The 19,661-nt window shown below is 44.3% G+C and overlaps 1 protein-coding gene across 4 annotated transcripts in view; it reads left to right on the forward strand.

Moving 5' to 3' along the window:
• The window catches only part of POLE (DNA polymerase epsilon, catalytic subunit), a 379,412-nt gene extending 360,709 nt beyond the window's left edge, over positions 1-18,703 (forward strand). For 2 of the 4 annotated variants that reach the window (XM_029570997.1, XM_029570993.1), the window contains 7 exons: positions 6,995-7,181; positions 7,345-7,476; positions 7,679-7,872; positions 8,001-8,201; positions 8,342-8,470; positions 17,155-17,244; positions 17,641-18,703. In XM_029570997.1, the coding sequence (XP_029426857.1) occupies positions 6,995-7,181; positions 7,345-7,476; positions 7,679-7,872; positions 8,001-8,201; positions 8,342-8,470; positions 17,155-17,244; positions 17,641-17,763 (1,056 nt within the window). In that variant the 3' untranslated portion in view covers positions 17,764-18,703. The remainder of the gene's footprint in view (positions 1-6,994; positions 7,182-7,344; positions 7,477-7,678; positions 7,873-8,000; positions 8,202-8,341; positions 8,471-17,154; positions 17,245-17,640) is intronic. The other 2 variants (XM_029570995.1, XM_029570994.1) reach the window with 2 other exon arrangements.
• The last annotated feature ends 958 nt before the right edge of the window (positions 18,704-19,661 follow it).

Here is a 19,661-nt window from a genome sequence, read left to right on the forward strand (position 1 = left end):
TGGATTGCAAACTGGCTAAAAGACAGGAAACAGAGAGTAGGATTAAATGGGCAATTTTCTCAGTGGAAGGGAGTGGACAGTGGAGTGCCTCAGGGATCTGTATTGGGACCCTTACTGTTCAATATATTTATAAATGATCTGGAAAGAAATACGACGAGTGAGATAATCAAATTTGCAGATGACACAAAATTGTGCAGAGTAGTTAAATCACAAGCAGATTGTGATAAATTGCAGGAAGACCTTGTGAGACTGGAAAATTGGGCATCCAAATGGCAGATGAAATTTAATGTGGATAAGTGCAAGGTGATGCATATAGGGAAAAATAACCCATGCTATAATTACACGATGTTGGGTTCCATATTAGGTGCTACAACCCAAGAAAGAGATCTAGGTGTCATAGTGGATAACTCATTGAAATCGTCGGTTCAGTGTGCTGCGGCAGTCAAAAAAGCAAACAGAATGTTGGGAATTATTAGAAAAGGAATGATGAATAAAACGGAAAATGTCATAATGCCTCTGTATCGCTCCATGGTGAGACCGCACCTTGAATACTGTGTACAATTCTGGTCGCCGCATCTCAAAAAAGATATAATTGCGATGGAGAAGGTACAGAGAAGGGCTACCAAAATGATAAGGGGAATGGAACAACTCCCCTATGAGGAAAGACTAAAGAGGTTAGGACTTTTCAGCTTGGAGAAGAGACGACTGAGGGGGGATATGATAGAGGTGTTTAAAATCATGAGAGGTCTAGAACGGGTAGATGTGAATCGGTTATTTACTCTTTCGGATAGTAGAAGGACTAGGGGACACTCCATGAAGTTAGCATGGGGCACATTTAAAACTAATCGGAGAAAGTTCTTTTTTACTCAACGCACAATTAAACTCTGGAATTTGTTGCCAGAGAATGTGGTTCGTGCAGTTAGTATAGCTGTGTTTAAAAAAGGATTGGATAAGTTCTTGGAGGAGAAGTCCATTACCTGCTATTATGTTCACTTAGAGAATAGCCACTGCCATTAGCAATGGTTACATGGAATAGACTTAGTTTTTGGGTACTTGCCAGGTTCTTATGGCCTGGATTGGCCACTGTTGGAAACAGGATGCTGGGCTTGATGGACCCTTGGTCTGACCCAGTATGGCATTTTCTTATGTTCTTATGTTCTTATGTAAGAGGGCAATCCTACTGGAAGGAGGGGTTTTCGCAGATTAAACAGTGTTCTATTTCAGCCACCCTAGTGCAACAGGGCTATAAATTATTGTATCGGTGGCATATCACGCCCTGTAAATTGCATACATTTTCCGCCAAATGGGATGATGTCTGTTGGCGGCAATGCGGGCAACTGGAACTTATTTACATATGTGGTGGACATGTCCTATCATTGTTGATTTTTGGAAAGATATTGCTAACTTGATATATTCACTCACCCATATTACTCTGCAGCTGAACCCAGCGCTGTTTCTCTTGAATATACAAACCACAAATGAGACTTTAGAAAAATTTTATTTAATTACACAAGTTTTGATGGCTGCCAGGTCGGTGATAGCACGTACTTGGAAACAGAAAGATGCGCCAACCAGACAGCAAGTAGTACAAAAGCTGGCACAGATACATTATCTGGAAAATTTGACAGCGATCAAACAGAAGAGACTCTCTCGATTCCAGCTTAGGTGGCAGCCGTATGTGGAATGGGTATCGAGATCCTCGCTGGATGTGCAGCTGCTCTAAGTATCTACAATGAGGCTTGAGTGACGATTGAGATGCCTTGCTGGCTAAAAGAGATGATAGGGTTATTCAGTAGTCAGTGAATTTCTGTATCTTTTCCCCAGGGTAGAATGTCTTGAAGTATCTTACAGATTAGCGCTGGGAAGGGGGGAGGGAGGGGGGGGTGGGGGGATTGGGAGAAAACATACAAAATAATCAGTTTGGCTCCACTTGGCCTTAACAGTTATGTGAGGTACTCTGAAAATTTATCATAGATTGGCCAATGCTATACGGTGTAGGAGGCTGAAGTTTGTTTTGATGGCTTTATTATTGTTATGCTGTATTGTACCGAATCTGTTACCTTAAAACTTTAAATTAAAAAAAAAAAAAGATTGTAAACTCTATTGAGACGGGACTGTCTTTTTGTATGTTTGTTCAGCGTTGCATATATCATGTAGCGTTATAGAAATGTTTATTTTTATTTTTTATTTATTTATTTTAAGGTTTTTATATACCGGCAATCATGAGAACATATCTTGCTGGTTTACATGAAACGGGAGTGCATTAAATACATCAACTAGAACTGTGGTGACCGAAGGAACAGTTACAAATAACAAGGGTAGCAGAACTTGGAGAAGAAGGAAGAGATAGGAAAGAATAAACGGTTAAACGGTATACAAATAAATTAAATGCTGTGTACAAATGACATGATTAATTGCTGAATGTTTTGAGGAGTCCTTGGTTTGTGTCCTTGACTTGTGTCTTTAGATTGTGTCTGGGAAAGCTTGCTTGAATAACCAAGTCTTAAGTCTTTTCCTAAAAGTTAAGAGGCAGGGTTCCAGTCTGAGATCTGTAGGAATGGAATTCCACAGAGAAGGGCCAGCTGTGGAGGTGGAGTTAGTAGTATTAAATGGGTTATATGGCATATTGAGTCTCTTATCTGTCTAAATTATAGCTGGATAGGTAGTTGTTCAGCTGTAATTTAGCCGGTTATAAAAGGGGTGTTTTGGGGGTGTTCCGGGAAGGGGGGCCTGTTATCTGGCTAACGTAGCTGAATATTGAGAGTATCCGGGACTGGCCTCAACCCACAGCCTAAAAGCATTGCGTCGCTTCTTGGGATTCACCAATTACTACCAATCCTTTATTAAAAACTACTCATCATTGACAGTCCCTCTAACTGCTATGACCAAGAAGGGAGCCAACCCTGCCAATTGGTCTCCAGAAGCCATCTCAGCCTTCCTGACGCTCAAAGAGGCTTTTCAAAAGAAGCTGTGTCTCCGCCACCCTGACCCACACTGTCCTTTCATCGTGGAGGTCAACGCATCCGACGTTGGTATGGGGGCGGTTCTACATTAGTACAGCGAATCCAATGTGCTCCATACTTGCTCCTTCTTTTCTAGGCAATTCTCACCTACTGAGAGAAACTTATGGGATAAGAGACAAGGAGCTTCTCGCGATCAAGATGGCTTTTGAAGAGTGGCATCCCTGGCTAGAAGGCGCACAACACCAAATAGTAGTATACACCGATCACAAGAATCTAGAGTACCTTCGACATGCTCAACGACTCAACCACCGTCAAGCAAGATGGTCTCTGTTTTTCAACAGATTTGACTTCCTTCTGAAATACTGTTCAGGAGAGAACACCCGGGTTGATGCCCTATCACGCTCCTTCTCACCTCAGGATATGCCGGATGAACCCCGTCATATCATCGATCCCGAAAAAGTGGTTCGTGCAACCACCTACATGGTACCTGCCGGGGAAGATGGTGGTGGCCAGAAGTTTAAGAAAAGGACTGTTGAAATGGGCACACGATTCCCGTCTGGCAGGCCATCCAGGACAGGGTCGTACCTTAGCAATGTTGCAAAGATATTATTGGTGGCCAACCATGAAGGACATACACGCGTACATGGGTTCCTGCGCTGTCTGTGCCAAGCAAAAGCCATCACCCGGGTCTCCTTGGGGCCTATTACAGCCTCTACCATCACTGGATGTACCATGGACCCATATCGCTACCGATTTTGTAGTGGACCTGCCATTATCCAACGGCAATAACACCATATGGGTTACAGTCGACCATTTCTCTAAAATGGCACACTTGGTAGTATTACCAGGATTACCCTCTGCTACTGAGTTAGCAAAACTCTTCATTAAACACATTTTCCATCTTCAAGGGGTGTCTAAACATATCCTATCTGACAGAGGAGTGCAATTTACTGCAAAGCTTTGCAGAGCATTATTTCAAAAATTTGACATCGTCTTGGACTTAACCTCTGCCTACCATCCTCAGTCTAATGGTCAGACTGAGAGGATGAATAGGATGCTGAAACAATTTCTGCGATCTTATGTCAAGTCTAGACAGAATGACTGGGCTGAAATACTGCCTTGGGCAGAATTTGCCATCAATTCACATCCTGCTTCTTCAACAGGGTCTTCCCCTTTCCAGCTTGTCTATGGGAGACAACAATTACCTCCACTGCCAATTCCATTGCCAGTAACCTCTCCTACTGCCCAGGCTACTGCAGCAGAATTATCCCAAATTTGGAGACAGACGAAGGAGCTCTTTCTTAAAGCAGGACAAAAGGCAAAGAGAACTTATGATGCTCATCATCAAAAGGCACCCCAGTTTCAGCCTGGAGACAAGGTTTGGCTAAGCTCCAAGTACCTCCGACTTAAGCTTCCTTCTGCAAGATTTGCTCCTCGCTTTGTGAGACCTTTCGCCATCCTTCCGCCATTAGGAAATCTAACATACAGTCTAAAACTGCCTCCATCAATGAAAATACACAATGCATTTCATGTATCTCTACTAAAGCCAATGATACTCTCCGAGTTCTCCAGGAAAGAACCAGAGCCTACCAGCCTGGATACAGAAGATGACATTGAATATGCCGTAGATGACATCCTTGATGTACGTAAAAGAGACAAGACATTGGAGTACCTTATCTCTTGGGAGAACTATGGCCCAGAGGGAAAACTCCTGGGAACCACTGGCCAATATTACAGACAAGGAGCTGGTACGTCAATTCCACCTGGCACACCCACACAAGCCCAGACCTCCTGGAAGAGGTGTTGGAGGGGGCCCTTTGAAGGGGGGTACTGTTGCGTCCATTGGTCGCAGACGGCTGCAACTGCGCTGCCTTATCTTTTTCTCCCCTTTCACTCTCTTTGGGCAAGATGGCTGCCTCTGGTGCCAAGGGCCTCGGCGTTTCCAAACCAGCATGGGCGTCCCCATCCGCCATGCTCACTCCCGTGGCCTCCTAGGGCACGAGCGCGCACATCTCCTACACTCAATACACGTCATGGCGGGAACCTCGGGGAGCGGCCCCACTGCATGACATCAGTACCTCCAGGTATATCTAGCCTCCGCTACCACCTTGAGTTAGCAAAGAATTCGCTTCGCTACTCTGACTGCTCTAAGCTGCACGTTTAGACGCCGCTTTCACACTAAGGGCCTCGCTCCAGTAAGAAGCTCTAGACACCCGCTCCTCGGGGGTGTCTTGCTTCCAACTTCCCTTCGGGGTTCCTCACTAAGACAACTGCTCCTCGGGAGTCTTTCTCTCTATTCTACATTTCAGGATATTGGACCATTGGGTACTCGCTGCTCGAGGGCCTATCTCCCTTGTATCCTGCACCACGGATCTTCGGTCCCACCATTCTACCACTAGGAAGACGCCTTCACTCTGTGAGTACCTCTACGATCCGGTGCTCCAACTCCACCCACCAGCCGCGGCGTTACCCGCACTGCAGGCTCCCGCCTATCGTGAACATCTGGGTGAGACTATACTTCTGAGCCTGTTAAATGTACTGGCACTTCATGGATCAGTGCCTTACCTTCCTGCTTTCCCCATCTATCTACAGCAGTACAATAAAGCCTCTATCCATACTGTGTCTGCTATCTGTGTCAGCCTATCGCAGTGGTTCCCCACGGGGCTCCTCCCCGTGGGTGGAGTCATCTCCATTGCGACCAAGGGTCCACAATGCCACAAACACAACACTTTCCTCAAGGGGAGCTGTTCTATCCCCTTTATCATTTTGTTCGCCCTTCTCTGTACCTTCCCCATCGCAGCGATATCTTTTGAGATGCAGCGACCAGAATTGTACACAGTATTCAAGGTGCGGTCTCACCATGGAGCAATACAGAGACATTATGACATTTTCCGTTTTATTCACCATTCCCTTTCTAATAATTCCCAACATTCTGTTTGCTTTTTTGACTGCTGCAGCACACTGAGCCAATGATTTCAATGTGGATGGCTTCCGGTGACATCGTGCTTTCCTGGCTGTATGGGATAGCTATATATCCTACGAGCTTGCAACTTGATATTTAATGCTTAATGTTCACTTATTTGTTAGTGTCTAACCGTTCAGACATTCTGGGGAGGTATCACAATGATTGGGTCCCTAATAGTTGAAGTTGACTAATCTTGGGATATTGGGAGGTGGGGGGGAGATTTGAGTTATTAGGGGAAGGGGCAGAAGATATGGTAGAAAACTTGGGGGACATTCTTGGGAGAAAATTGTTGGAAAAAGTTAACATTTGTCTCTGCTGGCTTGACTTGATGGTCATAAGGAATAAATGTACACCAAGCCCGATTTGTATTGCGTTTATTTCCTTTTTCAATAAACAGATTTGAAATAAAACAAATATAACATTTTTCACTCAACTCACCATTAAGCTCTGGAATTCATTGCCAGAGAATGTGATTAAGCCTGTTAGTGTAGCTAGGTTTAAAAAAAAGTTTGGACATGTTCCAGGAGGAGAAGTCCATAAACTGTTATTGACCAGAGGACTTGTGGAAAGCCACAACTTATTGCTGAGTGTTAGCAATATGGACTCTGTTTATTGTCTTACCAGGTGCTTGAGTCCTAGATTGGGCATCGTTGAATATGAGATACTGGTTTGGCCCAGTATGACAATTCTAATGTTATTAAGAAGTTACAATTAATGTGGTCAGTATGTGTTGACAGGGAGCCAAGTGCAACTCTGTGCTTCAGTGCAGTCTGGCAGGGCAGAGGCACAAAACAAAATCCCTTTGGTCATACTTTGAGACTGCCCCAGCAGCACAGAGATAAGAGCATGCGGGCTGAGCTATGCGATGCCTTACAGCACTCTGTGCTCAGTATGGAAATGAGAGCATGCAGGCTGAATTATGGGATGGCTCAGAGGAGTCTGTATGCAGCATGGAGATGAGAACATGCCATGTGTACTCATATAAATGAGGGCATGAGGTTGGTCACTGTGCACACTTGCACTGATCTTTGAAACCCAGCTCAGATTGTGCTGCAATTTTTTTCAGAAGGAGAAAGAGAGAAGTCAAGAGGATGATGTGAACAGAAGCGAGGAAGAGAATGAAGATGCAGTTCACTCAGAAGATGAAGAAACCAGAGATGATGTGGAGGAATCAGTGGAAAACAACTGGAACATTGTCCAGTATCTGCCTCAGGCAGCCTCCTGCCAGAGCTATTTCCTAATGATCATATCGGGTGATTTTTCTCAACTACTCTTGTATTGAGCATTCTGAATTTTTATTCAGTGAATCTCCTAGCTTAGACTTCTTCCTCTATCCTGCCTCCTTGCTCTTAAATGGCTAACTGTCTATAATATCAATCCTGATTGTTTCCTGTCTTTTTTTTTTTTCTTCACTAGCATACATTGTAGCTGTGTACCATAGTATGAGAGAAGAAATGAGACGAAATGCCCCTGGATGCACTCCTATCAAAAGAAAACAGAGCAGTCAGATATCCCAGGAAGCTGAAACAGATGCTGGTGCTATGCCAGGTTAGTGCTCTTCTCTACCGTGTTGGGGTACACTTTTCACCTTCTGTGTCTGTCCTCACTTTTGCAAACGTTGCCACTACATAACCTGAGTAAATTTGTGATCTCTCTAAATCGCTCACATTCTCTTATCTACAAATTTCTCAGTCTGTATTGTTCTTAATTCTTTCTTGTCCATTGTTCAGTTTCGTTCTTTTTCCTTCAGGCATGATCACTTTCTCCCAGGATTATGTTTCCAATGAGCTCACCCAGAACTTTTTCACCATCACTCAGAAGATCCAAAAGAAAGTCACAGGCACCCGTCATGCCACAGAGCCCTCTGAGATGTTTCCTGTGTTACCTGGGTCATACCTGCCACTCAATAATCCTGCACTAGAGTTCATTAAATATGTTTGTAAGGTGAGATGGGCAGGGTAAGGGTGGGACAGGGAGTGTGCGCAAGTAATATGACCTGATGCTGGAGTACAAGTAATTTTCCCAAGAAAATAGCCAGTTGTGTGATGTCAGCTTCTTGTGATATTTTGTAGGTGCTGTCTCTAGACACCAACATAACCAATCAGGTGAACAAGCTGAAACGAGACCTCCTGCGCCTAATTGACATTGGTGAGTTCTCAGAGGATGCCCAGTTTAAGGATCCTTGTCGTTCGTACATTCTGTCGGAAGTTATATGCAGAAACTGTAATTTCTGTCGAGACCTGGACCTATGCAAAGACCCTTCAACTGTGCAGGTGAGAGTACACATTGCTGTAATCTAATTTTGAGATGGATGCACAGCTTGTTCCTGTTTTGTTTTGTGGTATGTTTCATTCCTTCTGTTCAACCTTTTATTTTAGTGGGGGCGGTTCCTCCTTTTTTTTTTTTTTTTAAGCAGGATGAGTCTGTACTCCCCAGATGGGTCTGCACGAACTGCCAGGCAGCATATGATTCAGACTCGATCGAGATGGCCTTGATAGAGGCACTACAGAAGAAGCTGATGGCCTTCACACTGCAGGACCTGGTAAGGAGTTCTTACTCGTACTTATACCCTTCCCTGCCACCAAGTAGGGGGTTGAAGGAATCTTTTGAGTCAGACCCTTCTAGAAAGAGAGTATGAAGGCAGATAAGGGCCATTAAAACCCATCTAGTCTGCTCAAGTTCATTCCTGGTGCATTTCCTTAGATTCCAATTAATCTCTGGCTTTTCCCTCACCGCATCTTTGCTCTTTCCAACTTTGCTGTTTGGATGGTAGTTGTAGCTTGTGGCCCTCTCTTCACTTGATCCGTCTCCTGATTGGAATTTACAGGTGTATTTTGAATTTCTCTTTGCTCCATGCTTTGCTAGGTTGGATGACTATCTTACATTCCTGTTCATACCCCAGATCAGCCCAGACAAGTAGGTTTTGCATCCCTGCCAACAGATGGAGGCAGAGAATAAACACTTTTCAGGCACTGCTATTTAACCAAGAGTGCCCCCTGCAGTCCCTCAGTATTTCTCTGTCTCCAGCAGATGGTAGAGGTGCAAACCTGCAGTCTGGAGATTTATTTGAAAAAAAAAAAGAAAAGAAATTCAAGAAGTTGATGAAGTCTGGTGCTCTTCGAGGTGTTAGGTTCCTTTGTGGACCATCCCTCAAGTTGAGCAGGGGGGTTGGTAATCCCTGTTCTGGCTCGGCCCTCCACTTCCAGAGGGAGGGAAAGCCAGGACTCCTGGTTCCCTCACTCCCGCTGAGGCCTTCTCACCCTCCTCCAGCAGCCAGAAGCAGGAAAGATTATCTTTCTTTTTCTTGGGACTTGGTGGTTGTTTCTTTAAAAAAGAAAAAAAGAAGCTTAGGAAAGTAGGGCTTTTGCCGACTGTCTCTCAGCGGTGAGACCGTTGCCGAGGGTGAGAGGATGCGTGCAACTTGCCTTCAATTCCGGGGGCCAGGGACAGCATCAGCAGTAGCATTGCAGCGATTGCAGCACACTGTCAGACTATTAGAAATTTCTGCGATTCACTGGGCTCTTGGAGCATTTTCAGTTTTGAGTTCTGCCCTTCGGGTTGGTGATCGATCAACCAGTTGGAAACCAGGGAGGTTCAAGGGCATTAATGGTCTTTCTTCTGTGGATTTGTGGGCGTGTGGTGCGAGTATTCTCATACTATGCATCAACTGTGGCATACATCAATCGGCAGGACGCGATAGCCTACTGGCTCAGGAGCTTTTTGTCTGGGTGGAGAAACATCTGGCAGTGATAGCCGGAGTGGACAGTATGCAAGCGGACTATCTCAGCAGACAGCAGCTGGATCCCGGGGAATGGAAGTTGTCAGCAGAGGCCTTTGCCCTCATTCGGAATAGGCGGGGCAAGTCCCAGTTCCATCTCATGGCGACTCAAGGAAATACCAAGGTGGACAGGTTCTTTAGCCTCAGGAAAGAGGTCTGCTTCAAAGGAATCGACGCTCTGGTTCAACCTTGGCCAACAAGATTTCTGCTGTACGTGTCCCCCATGGCCTCTCATAGGCAGAGTGCTATGTCGCATCGAGCAAAGTCCAGAAAGGGTGATTCTAGTGGCGCCGAAGTGGCCACGTTGTCCATGGTTTGCAGATCTGGTGTGGCGAGCAGTGGATAGCCCCGTCTGACTGGGGCACCTGCAGGGGTTGCTATGCCAGGACCCATCTTTTCGGAACAGGCGGATCACTTTTGTCTAGCGGCCTGGCTTTTGAGAGGAGACATTTTCGCTTGAAAGGATATTCAAAGTCAGTGATTGCTACGTTGCTTCAGGCTTGGAGACCTTCCACTTCTCTGGCATATATACGGGTGTGGAGAGTGTTTGATTCATGATGTGGAGAATGTGACCTGGATCCTTTGAAGGTCAGCGTTTCCCAGGTTTTGGCGTTCTTGCAGGATGGCTTAGCAAAGGGGCTGGCCTATAATTTGCTCCGAGTTCAGGTGGCAGAGGAAAGCTTTGGGGGAGGCCATTGGCATCTCATCTGGACATCATGCGTTTTCTTAAAGGAGCAAAGCTCTTATGTCTGCCAGTTCGTAGGATGTGTCCCTCATGGGACCTTAATCTGGTTCTTAGAGTGCTCTGTGGACCTCCTTTTGAACCGTTGAGTAGGGGCGTCTTTGAAGGATCTCACCTTGAAAGCTGTTTTCTTAATGGCAATTTGTTTGGCTAGACTGATTTTGGAACTTCAAGCCTTGTCGTGCAGAGATCCTTTTCTTCAGATTTTGGATGATGAGGTGATGCTATGTATGGTTACTTCCTTTTTGCCCAAGGTCATGTCCTCATTTCATCTCAACTAGATGGTGCAATTACCGGCTTTTCCTCACCTGACGACGGATATGCCGTATGTGAAGTAACTTCATTTATTGGATGTCCATCGAACTCTGTTGCAATATCTCAAGGTCACTAATAAAGATGATCTGACCTCCAAATTTCGTTTTATTCAGTGGATCAAAGAAGGAATGTAAGGCGGCTAAGAGTACGATTGTACAATGGTTGAAGGAGGTGATTTTTTTTCAGCCTCTCTCTTTAAGGGTCGATCGGCTCCTAAGGAGCTGCGGATGCATTCTGCTAGGGTGCAGGCATCCTCTTAGGCAGAGTGCCAGCTGGTAACTCCACAAGAGATTTGTCAGGCGATGGCTTGGTCTTCCCTACACACTTTTACCAAGCATTACTGCCTGGATGTTAGGGAGCCAGATGAAGCGACATTTGAAGAAAGTGTGTTATGAGCAGGTCTTTCTGGTTCCCAGCCAGTGTAAAGGGGGCTTGGGTACATCCCACTTGTCTGGATTGATCTGGGGTATTCCAGGAAAGAAAACTTGGTTCTGACCTGCTAATTTTTGTTCCTGGAATACCATAGATCAGTCTAGAATCCCGTCCCCTTATTTTTGCAAAAGACCTTTCCCACTTCTGAATGTTTAAAAATGAAGGTTTTTACAAAGATTGTATATGTTAAGCAGTTAGAGTTAGATGTTTTTCATTACCCTGGACATTGGAGTCCAGATTTTTAAGGGGCTCCAGCTTTGATTCTCTGCTTGCCCCAGATGGAAATAATTTGGGTTTTTGGGAGTAGACATCTTGGCTTGGGTGCAGGTCAATATTGAGGGACTGCAGGTGGCATGGTTAAATAACCTGAAAAGTTTTTATTCTCTGCCTCCATCTGTTGATACGGATGCAAAACCCACTTGTCTGGACTGCTCTGTGGTATTCCAGGAATTAAAAAGTAGCAGGTGAGAACCAATTTTCCTTTCCTGTTCATACTTCAGATCAGTCCAGACTCTCCTAGGTTTTGCCTTCCTGCCAGCAGATGGATACAGAGAAAAGTTTCACTGACACTGCCTTATAACCTAGTGTGACCCTTGCAGTCCCTTAGTATTTAGAATTTCTCTGTCTCCAGCAGGTGGTGGTGGAGTGGAACCTGCAGTCTGGAATATTTAAAAAAAAAAAAATTCAGTTTCTCCGGGTGGGGGCTGGATCTCCCCTAGTTTGAGGAGGATAAGGCAGGGGGTTGGTGACCCTTGGTGTAAGCTCAGTCCTGAGTTCCATGGGGTGTATATCTGGTGGCACAGATCCCTCATCCCACACAAAGGGTACTGGCAGCTCCTGGTACTTCCGAAGGTAGGTGCTTCAGTGTTGGTGGTAACCAAGAAGACCACCATTCGGTGGTGAGGGCTGCCGCTTTGACAGATGTGCAGGATTGGAGGTTGGAGGTCCATCGAAAAAATGTTGAGGTCTCCGCCCTGGATGTTAGGGCTGCGGTTTGCAGCAGTTTTATACAGAGGGCATGCCTGCACTGGTTCCAGCAGTTGCAAGGTATGCAGTCTGCATCAGGAGCTGCCACGAAGCAGGTGGAGCATTTGAAACCAGTTGTTGCATATGAAGCTGGTGCCTTATATGTTCTATTCAGAACATCTTTCAAGATTATGATGTCAGTGTTATTGACCGGGAGGCTACTTTTGGTTACAAAACTGGTTGGCAGATGTTTGGTCCAATTCTCAGTTAGATGCCCTTCCATTCAAGGGCAAGCTTTTGTTTGGAAAATACTTTGATCAGATAAGAAGGAATCTAGGAGATTCCAAAGGGCAGAAGCTGTCAGAGGACAAACCGAGGGGCAAAAGGTTTTTTACAGCTCATGCACGTTTTCGTAATAATGAAAATCAGCACAGTGAAGCGGGGTTGGTTCACTTTTCTGATCTGGACATTTGAGAGCATTTACCAGTCTTCTAACAGATGGTTACGCATTAGAATTTGCTCAGCTAATATGAGAGGCTTACATACTTTCCCTTTGCACTCTCCATGCCAAGCAGCTAGCTGTTCAGGGAACGGTGGACTGCTTGAGGCATTGGGGGAGGAGGGGGCTTTAGTACCAGTTCCTCGAAAGGAGCAAAGGAATGGGAAGGTATTCCATTTATTTCGTGGGAACTTTTAAGGTATATGCGACCCTAAAGGTTTCTCATTTCTGCGTGGAGACTCTGAGGTTTGTCGTAGCAGCAGTGCGCAAGGGAGAGTTCTTGGCACCTCTGAACTTGTCGGAACCATATCGGCACATAGCTGTCATGCTAGAGTACCAGCACGTTCTACGGTTCATGATCCTAGGGGAGCTTTTCCAGTTCCATGCCCTCCCTTACATACTGGTAATGACTCCGTGTACCTTCACCAAATTAATAGTAGTGGTGGAAGTGGCCTTCAGGCGAGAGGGTGTGTTAGTTCATCTGTATTTTGGCTCATTCAAGCGAAGTCTGTGGACCTCTCTCAGCAGTCAGTTCAGTAGGTACTAAGACAGTTAAGATTTCTTGGCTGGATAGTAAATCTAATAAAGAGCCATCTCGTTCCTTCTCAGACTCTGGAGTGTCTAGGGGCTCGATTCGACACACAGGAAGGAAGAATGTGTCTCATGGAAGAGAGATTTCTGAGGTTATTGGATCAGATTTGTCACCTGTGAGAGCGTTCGGTGCCCAGAGTATGTGGCTATTTTCAAGTTCTGGGCTTTTTTGCATTAGCATTGAAGCTTGTGCTTTAGCGTTATCTGCTTCAGAGAGCTCCTCTCTCCAGGTGGAATCTGTTGTCGAAGGAGTTGCAATCTTATTTATTTATTTAAATTCTTATATACCACCTATACAAATTTGTAGTAGATCTTGGCAGTTTACAAGCAATAGTGCACATACACAATAATTAATCATTGCAAATAAAGTCTAAGGTAATCAAAGAAAAAAATGTGATAAAAATAAATACAGAGAGATTATAAAAGCTAGACAATTAGTAAAAGAAGTGGAAAAACATTTCTAGGGATCTTTAGGTTTGCTGTGGGCAAGGATGCAAAGGTGCATCTTGAGAACTTTTTAAAAATCTTTGGAATTTGAGTTAAGGCGATCGGAAACACGCACCTACGGGTTAAGTCAATTCTGGCTGTTTTTACAGTGAGGACTTCAAGAATGCCCATTGATCTTAGAGGAGGAGAAGGCCAATAAAGTCTTAGCATAGAACATAGCCCAAATGGTCAATGGATTATAAATTAGGTTGTGAATAATGGAAAGCACTTTGTATTAAATATGGTATTGTAGAGGGAGCCAATGAAGAGATTGAAGAATTGGTATAATGTGTTCTCTGCGAGGGATATTGGAGATTATATGGGTAGCTGAGTTTTGGATAAGCTGGAGAGGACAGATAGTAGATGCTGGGAGACCAAGGTATAAAGAGTTGCAGTAATCTAAACCTGACAGTATTAATACGTGCACAACTGAGCGAAAATTAGATGGAAAAAGAAGTGGTTTTAACTTTTTGAGTAATTGTAATTTAAAGAAGGATTTTTTAACTAGAGTGGAAATATTAGAAGTCATTGATAGATTAGAGTCAATCTATATTCCTAGGTTTCAGGCACAGTTTGTTATTGGAATAGAATGATTTTCAAAGGTAAAGTTTGCAGGTGGACATTGCAGCGTGGGGATTCAGGGATAGTGGATAGGAAAATCAGTTCTGTTTTTCCAATGTTTAACTTTAAACTATTATGTGATAGCCAGATATTTATTGTTTTTAAGTATAGTTGTATTAAAGCTAAGGTTTTGGTCCAAGAATTTGTGTAGGGAAGGATTAATTGGATGTCATCTGCATATATTTTAAAGTTTAGATCAAGACCGGCCAGGAGGTGACAAAAAGGAAGCAAGTAAATGTTAACGAGAATAGCGGATAACAAAGATCCTTGAGAGACACCTGAGTTGGTGTAGTACCAGTTAGAATTGAGATCACCAAGAATTACATTTTGTGGATGGTTGGCAAGGAATGATTTGAACCACTAAAAAATGCGACCAGTATTGCCTATGTGTTGTTCCCCTCCCACTCAAGGGGATATGCAGATAAGGTTTTTCATGGTGGCTCATTCACGGCCACTCTGAAGCATGGTGTAGAGTTGGAGGTTCTGAATTGGATATTAGTCACCTCGGATGCTAGCCTTTCCAGATGGGGATGCGGTATCAGGATCAGTCAACGAAGGACTAGTGGTTGAAACGGGAAGCCTCCGGGTTTATCAATAGGTTAGAGAAGAGGGCAGTGCATTTTGTGTTTCTTGCCTTTCTCCCATGGTTTCGTGACTGTCCAGTGTGGGTTTTATTGAACAGTGCAATGGCAGTGGCCTATTTCAACCGGCAGGGTGGAACCAAGAGTCAGGCGGTGGCTCTGGAGTCCTAGGAGTTGTTTTGTTGGGCCGAACAACAACTTGTTGCAGTTAGCGGCTTCTCACCTATCTGAGGTGGACAATGTTCAGGCAGACTTTCACAGTTGGATGAAGCTAGACCCTGGGAAATGTCAAGTGCAGCGATACATCTCATCCGCATCAAGTGGGATTTTCCCCACATGGACTTGATACCGTCCAAACAAAACGCAAAAATGCCTCACTTTTACAGCTGTAGGAGAGAACGCAGGGCAGAGGGAATTGATGCTGGTTCTCCCATGGTCTTAAGATATTCTTCTATGTCTTTCCTTCGTGGCCACTGGTAAGCAAAATGCTTTGGAAGATAGAGAAACATCCAAGCGATGTGATTCTAGTGGCACCGGAGTGGCCTCCTCGTCTATGGTTCACGACCCTGATCAGCATGGTGGTAGATGGACCATTAAGGTTCGGCTATCTATTGAATCTTCTCTGCCAGGGCCTAATATTTTTGGATCAGGCGGATCACTTCTGTCTCACGGCCTTGCTTTTGAGACGAAATGGCTGAGACGGAGTGGATATTCTGAAGGTGTCATTGCCACTTTTTTGCGAGCCAGGCTACCCTCCATTTCTTTGGTGTATGGGAGGATTTGGAGGTCTTCAAATCTTGGTGTACCGTTAAGAGTACAACCTGTCCTGGATAAGGTGTCTGCAGGAGGGCTTGGTTAAAGATCTCGCCTTTAACTCAGAGTGCAGATAGAGGCCTTAGGCTGTCTTTGGGGCAAGGTGCAGTGTTATTCTCTGTCCATGATGTGATATGTTTTCTTCAAGGAGCAAAGGTTATACAGCCTCCGATAAGGAGGAACAATCCATCTTGGAAACTTAATCTGGTGCTTAGAGGAATGTGTGAGGCTCCATTTGCACCGATAAGATGGTCAGCCATAAAGGCCCTATACTGGAAATGTTTTTTCTGGTGGCTGCTTAGTTAGGGGAATCTCGAAACTTCATGCTTTGTCGTATCGAGATCCTTTTCTACCATTTTCAGAGTCTGGGATTTCAGTATGCACGATACCTTAGTTTTTGCCCAAGGTTGTTTTTGGTGTTCCATCTTAGTAAATCTGTGGAACTAACTTTTTATGGATCTGGATTTGTCCACGCCTTACGCGAAAGAGCTTCATGCCGTATGTAAGGTGGGCATTATTGAGGTATCGTAAGGGTAACCAGTGATTTCCGGAGGGTGCATCACCTTTTTGGGCTGTGGAGTGGTCCAAAGAAGGGATATAAGACGTTGAAACCTACAATTGCGCATTGGCTGAAAGAAGCAGTTGGCTCGGCTTATAGTTGTAAGAGTCATCCTGTCCCTGAGTGGCTGAGGGCTCACTTCACTCGTTCTCAGGTGACTTCTTGAGCCAATTCCCAACAGGTGTCTCCATAGGATATTTGCAGGGGGGCTACTTGGCAATCATTGCACACTTTCACCAGAAATTATCCCTTGGATGTCTGGATTCTGGATTCCGTTGGCTTTGGTGAGCACATTATAGAAGCGAAACTCTCCAGGTTCCACCCTGTTTAAGGTATCTTAGGTACATCCCAGGAGTCTGGATTGATCTGGGGTATGAACAGGAAAGGAAAATTGGTTCGTATCTGCAAATTTTTGTTCCTGGAATACCACAGAGCAGTCCAGAGTCCCGCCCATTGGGGAGGGAAATAGTCCGCTTGTACTGATTTGTATATAATACTGTTTTACTTTGGTTTCTGGGAACAAGTTTTCTGTTTTGTTCACAGCTTGACCTTTCCTCCTGTTCATTGTGGGAGTATTGGGTTCATAACTGTTTATGTTGGTTCCATAGTTATCGTGACTTGGACACAGGTCAATACTGAGGGATTGCAGGTGGCGCACTAGGTTGCATGGCAGTGTCAGTGAAACCTTTCTTTATCTCGATCTGCTGACAGGGAGGCAAAACCCAGGAGTCTATATTGATCTGTAGTATTCCAGGAATGAAAATTAGCAGATAATCAATTTTCCTGTGTCTCCTCCTCGTGACAGCTAGTGTTTTGATTTTAACCTTGGCTGTATTTTTTCAGATCTGCCCAAAATGTAAAGGGGTGAAGGAAGCTAATATGCCCATTTACTGCAGCTGTGCTGGTGATTTCGATCTCACCATTTCCACAAAGGTATGCAAGCACTCTGCCACTTCAAGTACATCAGGTGACTGGTTACTCTCTACAGCCTTAGAGCAATGAGTATTTATCTAGGGTAGGTAGTGCATGTGTTCTCTTAAAACTTTTGTTCTTTTAAGTTTGGGTTTTCTGACCTTGCACATCTATTGGATCTAATACAACCTACTGGAATCACCACCCATTGACGTAAGAGGCAAATTTGGTCTCTCTTTTTTTCAGTTCTGTACTTCTTTTCTTATTTGGTTCCATGAGTGTGGCTGTATAGCAAAGTTCAGTGAGTTTATGTAAAATCCACAGTCAATTGAAACATCAACAAAATCTGCAATTGGAGTGACTCTCTTGTAATAGCATGCCATGTCTCATGTCACCTTTTTTTTTGTTATTCCACAGGTATTTATAGAGCAGATTTCTGTATTTAGCAACATTGCACGGCATTACAACATGTCATATCTGCTGGAAACAATAGAGTGGCTGCTACAGATGAATCCTCGCATCACCTTAATGAGGATGTGAACTCTCTTCACACAGGAGTGTACAACAATCTTCCATGTAATAGGCATCCTGATATAGGACTAGTGGACAGCTGGGTCTTCTCATCCAACTTGGCTACTGGCTGGCTGTCCAGCAAAAGTGCGGAATGCAACTGTAATCCTAGTTCAGTGATAATGTTCCTGGGGTTACTGTGACCTGTAAATTCCTTTTACTCATTGCTGGTTTTCTGCTTGGGGACACTGGTGAGGAGCAACTGAAGATGGGGAGTCTGGATCATCTCTAGAGGATATGCACCAAATTTCTCAGGCTACACCCATATCTGGGATAGGACAGTTTCTTCTGGAATAAACATAATTTCTTCTGTCCAGATAAATAAGGCAAAAAAATATTTTATTGGACTTATTAAACAAATAAATAAAGTAAGTCCTGGTTTTATAAAATCAAAGGAAAAGATGGGCAATTAAACTTAAAAAATATATTGGACTGGGCAGATCTAGCAGTAAAGAGACTTTTAGGAAGAATATACAACATGGTTGTAAATACAGTGTGAACTTGCCAGTTATGGATGTGACACAGGAAGAGGTTATGAGAGCTTGTATTGTACCCTAACTGAATCTTCAAACTTGACTTAACCCACAAAGGAAGAACCAAAAGCTTCCGCTGGAAAATAACTTATGGAAGATGATAAATATCTTGAGGTTAATTTCTGCAAGTTGGATGGTAGCCCTTTATTAGGTGAAAATGGAAGGATCCTAACTATACAGGTGCAAAAGAAGAGTATGGACCTCCTAGAACTTGAAGAGTTTTTTTATGCGTTTGTGGAGTTATTTCAAGTGTATATTTGCTGGTGGTCTATACTATACATTGTGTAAGGATCTGGATTTCTGTTAGTTTCAGGCTCACAAAGGTCTGGTTATTATGTTGAATACCTTGTCTTTTTCTATTAAAGTGTATTGTTTTATTTCAGTTTTTAAACTTGCTCCAAAGAAAAAAAAGCTGAGCATGGTACAATCCCAGTCCCAAAAAAACATGAGAATGGGCAAAACATTAAAATAACTACCCAACTAATGCAGCAAATAACTACACAAATCAGCACCCTCCCCAAAGGATCCACAGACACTAAAATAATTTATTAACAGAGAACTACAACTCTCATTTGCAGGAAGAAACCTTACCATTCAATGAAAAGCCTACACAAAAAAGCTTTATTCTCCTCACATTTGGGTGACATCATCAGATGGAGCCCTGTCACGGAATACTTTTGTCAGAGTTTCTAGAACTTTGACTGGCACACTGAGGATGCTCAGCATGCCACTAACCCTGTGGCCACTAGAGATGTGCTTCGTTTTTTTCTACCAGGTCGTTTTTTCACTCGGATACTTCGTGGTAAAGTTCGGTTTTTCTCGTTTAGTTTTTTTGAAAACCGAAAAAAACCTAAACAGGGAAACCGAAACCGGCCCAAAAAACGACGTGGGAAAATGAAGCTAAAAAACCCACCCCAAGCATTTAAATTCATTTTAATACATTACGTACAAACCCCCCCCCCCCCCCCCCCCCCCCACCATCCTGATACCTCCCCAAGACTTACCAACATCCCTGGTGGTCCAGCGGGGTCCCGGGAGCCATTTGTCCCTCTGTGCCCGGCGTGCCAGTCTTGCTCAAAATGGTGCCGATAGCCTCTGAACTACTATGTCACAGGTGCTACCGGCGCCATTGGTCAGCCCCTGTCACATGGCCATCAGTGCCATCTTGTGTTCCTACCATGTGACAGGGGCTGACCAATGGCGCCGGTAGCCCCTGTGACATAGTATGGGCAAAGGCTATCGGCGCCCTTCTGATTACTGGCAGCCGACAACGAAATTGCTCCCGGACCCCCGTTGGACCCCCAGGGACTTTTGGCAAGTCTTGGGGGGGTCAGG

Source organism: Rhinatrema bivittatum, chromosome 11, assembly GCF_901001135.1.
Source record: "Rhinatrema bivittatum chromosome 11, aRhiBiv1.1, whole genome shotgun sequence".
NCBI classification, from domain to species: domain Eukaryota; kingdom Metazoa; phylum Chordata; class Amphibia; order Gymnophiona; family Rhinatrematidae; genus Rhinatrema; species Rhinatrema bivittatum.